Source organism: Micropterus dolomieu, linkage group LG14 (assembly GCF_021292245.1).
Source record: "Micropterus dolomieu isolate WLL.071019.BEF.003 ecotype Adirondacks linkage group LG14, ASM2129224v1, whole genome shotgun sequence".
Lineage (NCBI taxonomy): Eukaryota > Metazoa > Chordata > Actinopteri > Centrarchiformes > Centrarchidae > Micropterus > Micropterus dolomieu.
In genome coordinates this window covers 8185292-8195291 of record NC_060163.1, presented here as the reverse complement: position 1 = coordinate 8195291, position 10000 = coordinate 8185292, and the positions used below count along the sequence as shown (strand labels likewise).

At 40.9% G+C, this 10000-nt stretch overlaps 2 protein-coding genes across 5 annotated transcripts in view; both read left to right on the top strand.

The window, feature by feature from the left end:
- tnrc6ba (trinucleotide repeat containing adaptor 6Ba) overlaps positions 1 to 1161 on the top strand; it is a 23531-nt gene extending 22370 nt beyond the window's left edge. For all 4 annotated transcript variants that reach the window (XM_046068100.1, XM_046068099.1, XM_046068102.1 and 1 more), the window contains one exon: positions 1 to 1161. This exon is cut by the window's left edge and continues 1323 nt beyond it. The gene's annotated coding sequence lies outside the window, so the exon portion shown is untranslated.
- A 1755-nt stretch (positions 1162 to 2916) lies between these two features.
- The window catches only part of LOC123983460 (casein kinase I-like), a 7674-nt gene continuing 590 nt past the window's right edge, over positions 2917 to 10000 (top strand). Inside the window, exons 1-9 of the mRNA XM_046069717.1 lie at positions 2917 to 3128; positions 3983 to 4407; positions 5647 to 5744; positions 5855 to 5965; positions 7417 to 7565; positions 8850 to 9078; positions 9209 to 9379; positions 9507 to 9655; positions 9779 to 9977. Coding sequence (XP_045925673.1) covers positions 5669 to 5744; positions 5855 to 5965; positions 7417 to 7565; positions 8850 to 9078; positions 9209 to 9379; positions 9507 to 9655; positions 9779 to 9977 — 1084 coding nt within the window. The 5' untranslated portion in view covers positions 2917 to 3128; positions 3983 to 4407; positions 5647 to 5668. The remainder of the gene's footprint in view (positions 3129 to 3982; positions 4408 to 5646; positions 5745 to 5854; positions 5966 to 7416; positions 7566 to 8849; positions 9079 to 9208; positions 9380 to 9506; positions 9656 to 9778; positions 9978 to 10000) is intronic.

The following is a 10000-nucleotide window of genomic DNA, read 5'->3' as shown; positions in this document are numbered from 1 at the left end:
TCCACAAATCCCTCCATTTTTTTGAAACAGAGCTACAACACAACAACTACACAGACCTTACAGGACAACTAAATGTTACAAACAGCAGTGGCCTTGGCGAACACCCAGCGGCCGCCCGCCTGCCATGTCAGCAGCATCACACCTTCTCATCAGTTACACACTGCTCTTATATTTGACAAGCAAAATTGTAACTCCTTGTTGATGTATGTCGGTTGTTTATCTTTCTTTCTTCTGTTTTAAAAGAAAAGACAAGCGTGTGAAACTTTGTGGAAAACCAGAGATGTCCTCCTTTTTTTTTCTTTGCCCTTCAAACACTGACCTCGCTATTGTATTTTTACTTACTCGAGAAATCAAGTTGGTTATTCTATATTGTCATGATGTTAATGATGACTACGATCACTTATTTACTCGCTGTACAAGGTGCCCTCCTGCCTGTGTGTGCATGAAAGGAGCGATGACAGTATGACCGAATGGAGGAGGATGTGATGAAGATAATGATATCGGGAGTGTCTGTGTTATTGCTACTATGTTGAATGTTTCTTTCTTTCCTGTCCATGAGAGATTCATGAGAAATGTTTGTTTGTGTGTGTGCGCTTGCTTTTGAACACTTATCTGCTCCAGTCAGGGAAGTGAATAGATGTTAATCTGACAGCTTGCATTTGATAGAAGGGTGGGGGTGTGTGTGTGTGTGTGTGTGTGTGTGTGTGTGTGTGAGAGAGTGAGAATGTGTTGACATGTTTGTGCTTGACTGCCTGGATATTGTGATAGCTGAGAAGTTCAAAAACATTGGCACTATTGCATATGTCTTGTAAGTTGTGTTTTTTAGCAGCATTTTGTTCCTGTTTGTATTTTTCTTTCTTTCTGCCAAATGCAATAAGAGAATATTTTGTTTTTAAGACGAAGCAACCAACTGAAGGCATTTCTATTACGATGCCAAATCCTACCATACCAAGCTGAGCTGGAACAGTGTTTTACAGACACGTTAAAGACATTATCTGTTATGTTTTACTGTTTGTTTTTTGTTATTATGTATCAATTTAAATTAAGTCAGTCTTTATTATCACTCCTGTTCAGGATGTTTTCATTTATTTCAGATGTTACAAAAAGGAGAGGAAATTAATTTAAAGCAGAAAAGAACAAGATAATAAAGGTTGAATTGAAGTCTGTAGTTGTTTCTTATTTGTTTCTATAGGATGTCTGGAATTCATAGCCCATATTCCTTTGCATTTCAGGTTAAACGCCAGCCTACTTATGAATTCATGTGGTGTTAAGGTGCCATGGGCCTGTGAAGTCAATAGATTATCTGACATTGCGGCATTGTTCCTTACACAGTGACTGGATCAGTGACTTGGTTGTAGTGTACTGCTTGTTCCTGAAAGATTCCAAATAGACCCTGTTAACAGGGCTAGAAAAGTTAAAGTTGGGGTGAATGTCACATTAATCTCATTAACTGTCTTGTTATTTTCTGTTTTCTCTTATTTATACTTAATTATAATTCAGAAAAGAACATCTCATGATTGAATTTCCCTCTGATTTACGGCTTTAGGAAAGAGTAATTTAGGTTCACAAACAAAACATTTATGATTTAAACAGACTGTGATCGTGCACCAGGTAGAACACACCTTTCTGTTGATAGGCTTATTTATCTGGATCAGTATTTTTAAACAAATCTGTAAATGTGTTGATGTTTTAATTGTGGTTTATTGTTATTGTATGGATTCACACTGGCGCATGCCATGGTCTTTGGCTTGTACTACGAAGCGAGGTAACTGGCTTATCCAGGTAACTTCAGGAGTAACTTCGTGACGTCGGTGTAACTTCCTGATTAACCCGTACTATGAAAGGTGGACAGGTGTTACCCTGAGTCTGTTGCCATGGCAATTTACGCTGCATCTCTAAACTGCTCCGAGCAGGTTTTGTTTGTGGTTAACTCGAGGTTACCCTGCACGTGGACTACACACCACATCTGTACTCAGTGTTAATGATGAGAAGTAGGATATTAATCCACACCACTTAAAATGTAGATTTTCTCCACTACGATTGCAATGAAGTTCTGAACACAACAGCATTGCGTTCAGACAGCGAGCCCTGCAGCCTCGGTGATTTTAGAGAGGAATCTTAATTAACGGGATAGTTTCTTAGATGTAGCCCATCTGTAGTCTATAATTGAATTCTAAGTGTTTTCACATATTTAGATAGATTATATTACGTGTCCAAAAAATAGGGAACCAGGGTCGGGGTTAATAACCGAGAAAAAAAACTCCTAGATGAAATTGTGAAATTTACAAGAAGATAATTCCCTGAAATTAATGTCATAAATACTCAGGAGTATTTCCTCACTGCTAAATCCGATTGCAAAGTTTTATATAACTTCCAGTGCATGCAATACACCGCAGACGTGTGTGTACGATGTTGCAGCCTTGCAAAGTGAGGTTTCTCTCATAAATGTGTGACTATAATATCAGAGAATAGTCTCTTCTAAGTTTTTAATTGCAGATTAATCTGGGTAATTAGCCTAAATTCTGTCTCTGATTATTACCCCTCTCCGCTGGCTCCTTTTTTTCTATTAGGCTACAATGGACCTTATGTTGTACCTTTACATCTTAATCATATTACCCATAAAAGAAGAGCCTATAAAATACATAATAGAGATTTGAAGAACACTTTGTGAAGATAATTAGGCTACAAATTTACTCGATGTGATGCCAACAATCCTCCCTGGCTTTGTCGTCCGCCACGATATTAGATTTAGCCGTTAACGTGTCTTTACATTCATAATTTCCTGACACTACCAATGTGCACTCCTCTGGAGAAATACGGAGCATGCGCCGTTGCGAAAAAACTCTGCCTGCACGACCGAACAAACCCCTTTTATGCAAACGCTCACCGACCACAATAAGTTAACACGGGCTCAACGAACCAACGTCTTACTCACCTTTGTTTAACTCCAGTGTAGGCAGTAAGAGTTTGTCAATCCTGAGTTTGCTTGATAACCCCGAGTTAACTCTGAGTAGGTTGAACTCCCTTCGTAGTACAGGCCTCTTATCTACGTTTTCTGTAAAGTTTCTTTTCTTAGAAGCATTTTCTGAGCAACAAGAGAACTAATTAACCTACTATAAACTGGTGAGGTAGGTTACTTTCAAAAGACAACATGGGACTGAAATTCCGGATGAAATGTTAAAGGATAAAATTAAAATATTATTTCCAGATGAATATTTTATTAAGATTGCTGTAAAGCTAGGAAAGCTGCTTTCCTGCTCCCGTGCAGGAGACCTTTAATGTTCTTTAAACGTGTTTGCCATCTTATTGTGATGCTCTGTCAACGTGTTATTTTGACCATAGCTTCGTAAAAACAGTTGTATATTGGCAGAAAATTATGTGAGCTTATAGTTAGTTATAGCAACGACATGTTCCTCCCTGAAATTAATATCCATACTTTTGTTTAGCTAATGAATGTTCCAATTTGAGGCCTCAGTGTTAAAATAAATCGGAATGGTTCCCATACATTTATTTTTAAATGATAGGCTACCACTGGCTGTGACACTAATCTTACTGAACCATTCCACTTCCAGCATTAAGAAACAACACATAACGTTTAATCAGTAGTTTTTATTGTGGGAGTTACAGTTTGTTGGTCATTTCTGTGTAGGCTACTAAATAATACAAAAGTATGTAACTCATCTTCTAACAGGCGATGATAAAAAGTCGTCTAGTGTAAAGAAAGACATTTTTGTAGGAACTACCACTAGAGGGGGTTGACACTAGACGCATGTCAGTCTATGCACATTCTGCGTCCTATATAAGAACAATTAGGCTGTTGTAACACACACAGAGGACTGACTTGTCCGTGCTATAGCCTAATTATCTCATGGTTCTACATTATAGGCTACTTAAAGATTTCATTTAACAATGACGTATTGGTGTAAATGTATGTAGCTTGAAGTGAGGTGTGATGCTTGGTGCGCTTCATTCATGCTTGCAGAAACCAGCAGCAGCGCGCGGCGGCTTTAAGACAATCCGGGCATCTCTTCAGGTCTGTGGATGACATCATTGATATTGTCAATGGTGTAAACTGAGAGAGGTCTGGGTGGTGGTGTGTGAGGAGGGAGAGAGAAAGAAGAGAGAGAGAAGGACCTCAGCGTCTGGTTTCGGCGTTTTCACTCCTCCCCCCCCATCCAAAAAAAAAATCGTGACAGTGAATATCATCCCGAGTCGCAGGGCTCGGGCCGCCTCGGATCAGCTGTTTTTATTTGGGTCTTTTTCTTTGGGAGTCGGGGGATTGGGATGGGGGGATCGGGTCACAGATCCCCGTGGTTATGAGCCGTCCGAAGCCGCGTTGGTGCGTCGCTGTCCAGGGTCCTGAGTGAGACACAGCCGGCGGGCGACCACGGAGCCTGACACAACCCGGTGAGTAGGAGGTGGGTGGGGGGGTGTATGTTGGCTAGTCAAGGTGTCTGGAGGCTTATGTTTGTGTGTGTGTGTGTGTGTGTGTGTGTGTGTGTGTGTGTGTGTGTGATGGTTTGGATTAGACAAATAGAGTCTTACCTGTCTATAAAGGGTGCGGTTATGGAAATTGTTACCACATTTGATGGTCAGTGAGGGATGAACCGTGTGTTTTTGCATTCAGCACCTTCCCTATTGGAAATATTACGTCTTGCCTGTTTTTGCAGTCCTTTGCAGCAGTACTGGGTCTCAGTTTTGTAACACTGACATTACAGCAGCATCTCTTTGGAGGCTGAGAGGCGAAGCGATGAGCTGGGGAGACCTGAGATAAAACGGTTTTTTAATGTGCGGCAGTGGCTTGCTCTGCCTTATTTTCCCTGCACTGTGTGTAGATGGGGTGTATGTAGGTCTATAGTGCAGCCAAGACTAGAAAAATGAACTTAGCCTGCGTTTAGTGCAATGTCAAACTGGCTTGTAAAGCCTAACCTCTGTCGACTAAAAGCCCTCAGTCATTTCCTACTTTTAAGCTCCTATGTTGAGGAAAACATGAGTCATTTGTATTTCGTCATGGCACACCAGTCAGAAATTGGGAGTTTATGCAAATCTTTTGTACACAGGACCAGACTCCCTTGAAGTGCTTTGGTAAGAGTGTGTGAGATGCTGATCCAGACTCCCTCTCTTCAGCTCTGAATAAATCATGTTATACAGCTACACTCTCTGTACTCTTTTGCTCTCACCTTTTCCCCATACACTATAAACACTTTATTGGCCTACAGTATTGTCCTCTGAGATCCCAGAATTTATTATCGCGTCTTCTGAAGGTGTAATAACTCTTAACTCTTAACAAAACATGGCTGATAGGAGCAGCTTGGTTACATTAGATCCTGCGTGTTGAAAAATGTTTTGCTTCCACAGTGGATTTAGACACATAAAGTCACTTTATAGCTGAAAGTGGGAACCTTTTTCACTTCCTGATTCAACTCAGGCTGCTCTATGTCACTGTTATGGCTCAATTAACACTTTTCGATTTTTCTCATCTCTCCTGTTGATTTCTCGCAAGCTTCCAGTTTCATTTTCTTACATGGTACAGCCACCTCAGGGCTCGCGGCTTTGCTTTACTGTCCTTTTACTCTATTGATCACCAGTGATTGATGACAATCTTTGTGTGTGTTTGTATCTGCATGTGTGTGTTTACCCCTTCAGTGAGTTGAAAAGCCCAGGAGCCATGGAGTTGAGGGTGGGGAACAAGTACCGCCTTGGGAGGAAGATAGGGAGCGGATCCTTTGGAGATATTTACCTAGGTGAGAATTTGGACTTTGTGTTGTGTTAACCTGACGTTGCTCCTTTTCTTTTTAAAATAATTAAATAGCTTATGTGTTGGAAATAACATCTCTGGCGTTTCTCCCATCAGGTTCTAACATCGCTACAGGGGAGGAAGTGGCCATCAAACTGGAATGTGTGAAAACCAAACATCCACAGCTTCACATTGAGAGCAAATTCTACAAGATGATGCAGGGCGGGGGTAAGAAGCACGGAGAAGTGTTTTGGGGGTTTTGAAAGCTTTACTAGTGGGCATTGAAAGGCAGTGAATGATTTAAGGGGCATTAAGAGGTAGAGCTGCTGCGGTGTGTTAACAATTATTACAGTTGTTTAGGAGTCATTGCAGAGCTTTTATAGGCCTTGAAAGACATTTAAGGGCTTTTGAGGTGTATTCAGGGTCATTCAGGGACGGTGAGGCGCCTTTGCCTGGAATTAAGTCATTTTAGTGTTGTTAAAGTGTTAATGGTCATTCAGTAGCTCTAAGGTTTAGTCATGGCTTTTGAGTGGTGCTGATGGGTGCTGAATCCTTACCTAATAATGGAATTAACAAATATAAGCTGCCGGTGAGGGATTCACATGTCACAATAGCACAATAGAGACAGGCAGGTGAAGAACAAGAAACTATAAAAATACAGAAAAGAGATCACATTAAAAGCCTTTATATAATTTATACATTACAATACAAGTATAACACAATATACATTAACTATGTAAGAATTTAAGATGTATAAATATTTGAAATAAAGAAATCCAGAAAATCATGGCAGACATGATGTATATACTGCTACCTATATAAGTATAATCATGAATAATTAATAAAATATATATACTTACAAATGAAATATATATGCAGTACATGTACCATACACGTTATACAGTAATAATATGCTGCTACAAAATAAATATATATATTGTGATTTATTATGATCATTAAAATAATAATATAAAAACTCAAACCAGGGGTACTTGTACCCGAATGGTAAAATATTTACACCTGAATATATATGGATGCATTTTTTCTAATCAAATTAAAATTTCTATTTTATCAAACTTGAGCTGCTCGACAGTCTTTCCACATACAGTACGTGGAAAGATTTCAGCTGTACTCCTGTACCCCTGGGGTACAAGTGGTTACCACTGGTTAGGAATCTATCGCTCTAGACCACCCAGTATTTTGCTATAATGTTGTACATTATAACAAATTAGCAAATTTATAGCAAATTATAACAATACACCTGCACCTTGTCCTTTTTTAGTGATCATAATAAAGCTATTATTATTATAAGTCACAATTTATTTGTATAGAACTTTTCAATACAGGTAACAAAGTGCTTTACAACAATCAATGTAAAACAAAGTCATATAAAGACAAATTAAATAAGAGGCAAAGAATGCGCAAAAAACATTTAGGAAATGTATCAATGGTCAAAAAAGATCTCTGCTTAAAGTAATGGATAAATGATTTTACAAACACATAAGTCATGTAAACGTCCATCTTCTGCAATAGTTGCAGTAGTAATACAAGTACAAATTGTGAAAATCAATGAAAATAGTTGGATAATAATCCGTATCTACCCTAGAGTGTCAACCCTGTGGTATTATGCACTGTTCTTTTTCCCAACCCTCCGATCCCCCTTCCTCCCCTCCCAACAGTGGGAATCCCGTCTATTAAGTGGTGCGGGGCGGAAGGCGACTACAACGTTATGGTAATGGAGCTGCTGGGCCCCAGTCTGGAGGACCTGTTCAACTTCTGCTCCCGCAAGTTTAGTCTGAAAACAGTCCTGCTGCTGGCCGACCAGATGGTGAGAGAGACTGACTGACTCCAGTCAACACTGTAAAACATAATAGTGCATCAGGGTTTTTTCTCAGATTCAGTACTTGCCGCACTGTCCCTGCAAAGAAAGTAATTACTTTAAGAGCCCTCTGAAGAGCACTGTTGGATCAGGGTTCGCTGAGTCTTTATAAAGAGGTTAATCAAGGCACCCAAGGCTAAAAAACAACAGATAAACAGTGATGGTTATAGAGAATGGACACATTCAAATACGCAATTCCAGTTGTCTAAATTTGCACCTTTGATGGCACATAATGCACTGATGTCGACCTCAGCCTGGGAAGTTACACAGATTTCAATAAATGCATGTGGCTATTTTTAGACTAGAACTAAATGGATGATTTGAAATGGGAGAATAATTCTCATCTAAGCCTCTAGAAGCTCGTTTCCTGACTCGAGACAAAGCTTATCCACTCACTATCTCCCACCAGTCAGCTCCTCTATAAAAGCAAGTTCCAATCTAGGACATGGAAGCTCCTCCGCAACACGGTCTAATCCTTGTCGCAGAGGTCAGCCTGTGGTGTCTTTTATGAGCCTCCTTAATCCCTCATGTGTCATTCTTTAGTCTACCACTGGCACATTTGTTCTTTTGTCCCATTTTCTCTTGGCCACTTTGACCTGTTTTCCTAATCGCTCTATCTCCTCTTCTCTCTTCTCTTAAGTGGCAGTAACTAAGATTTTAACTGTCCCATAACATAAAATGACCTCTATATATCTGCAGACAATCTGACAGGATTATTGATCCATACCAATGACCTCTAATGTTATTTCAGTGGACAATGAGACTTGTGACCTTTAAAGTCACAAGTTACAGTACACTACCAATCAAGAGCAGTAAAGGTAACCGATTATCTGAAAAGGAGTAACTGTTTGCCAGACGTTCAGATCAAAGTGTTTACTAATCTGAAAACCGGAAGAAAGAAAGATTCAAATTTTTGTATTTTCAAACATTAGATCAGTCAGTTTTTCTGTATATAGCATAGATTAAAGAACCATACCCATAATTCAGGACACTTGATGACATTTGATTTATTATAGGGCAATTAAGGGCAATCTTTTAAGGAGTCATGTTCAAGTCTCTGTATATTGACTGTCTTAGCATACTGACATGATAGGACGCGGGGCACTAAACCTAAAAACTCAAACTATTCTCTTATGAATTGCATTTCTTTTGTTAATTGGCTCCAACATGCAAGACCACTAATACTCTGCTTTAATCCCAACTAAATCATGTTCCCCTCTCCCTCCGTTCCAGATCAGTAGGATCGAATACATCCACTCCAAGAACTTCATCCACAGAGACGTGAAGCCTGACAACTTCCTGATGGGGCTCGGCAAGAAGGGCAACCTGGTCTACATCATCGACTTTGGCCTGGCCAAGAAATACCGTGATGCCCGAACGCACCAGCACATCCCCTACCGTGAGAATAAGAACCTTACCGGCACCGCCCGCTACGCCTCTATCAACACCCATCTGGGCATTGGTAAGACAGCATACAAGCTGCCTTCCCCTATCACCTTCTACGTCTTCCTTTTCTTCTTCTCCTCTTTCAAACCTTTTTTTTCTTCCATTTCACTCTTTACTCTCTCCCCATTTGGTCTGTTCCACCACAGAGCAGTCGAGGCGAGACGACTTGGAGTCTCTGGGCTACGTTCTCATGTACTTCAACCTGGGCTCTTTGCCCTGGCAGGGGCTCAAGGCTGCCACCAAGAGGCAGAAGTATGAACGCATCAGTGAGAAGAAAATGTCCACCCCAATCGAGGTGCTCTGCAAGGGATACCCCTGTAAGGAAAGAGAAACATATACTGATACAGTAGAAAGTTTAAAGGTTTTTGCAATATTTCAAAAAGGTTCAACACCTTACCTGTTTTTGCGTGAAAGCCACTTCTCCTTCTCTCTTGTGTTTCCCAGCTGAGTTCTCCACTTACCTGAATTTGTGTCGCTCCCTGCGGTTCGATGACAAGCCAGACTACTCATATCTGAGGCAGCTCTTCAGGAACCTTTTCCACCGACAGGGCTTCTCCTACGACTACGTCTTTGACTGGAACATGCTGAAGTTTGTGAGTGGCTCCTCCACAATTCACACCACTGTGAGCGACATGCTTTTGTGAGCTAGCTCCAGCTCGGAAGTTCAAAAGCCTTTTCTGTTATGCTCATGTCTGTATTGTTCCTCTGCGTTTCAGGGGGCCAGCAGGAACGCAGAGGATGGAGAGAGGGAGAGGAGGGAGGGAAAAGAGGGAGAGGAGCGAGCAGGAGGAGGCCAGAGAGGAGCTGGAGGTCGAGCTTTGCCGCCTGGTCCGAACCCTTCAGCAGCCAACAGAGTCAGGAACGAGGCAGATGCTGCTCCCTCGAACCCGGCCACACGTGGGGTCCAGCAGTCAGGTCAGGATGATGGTTGTCGTTTT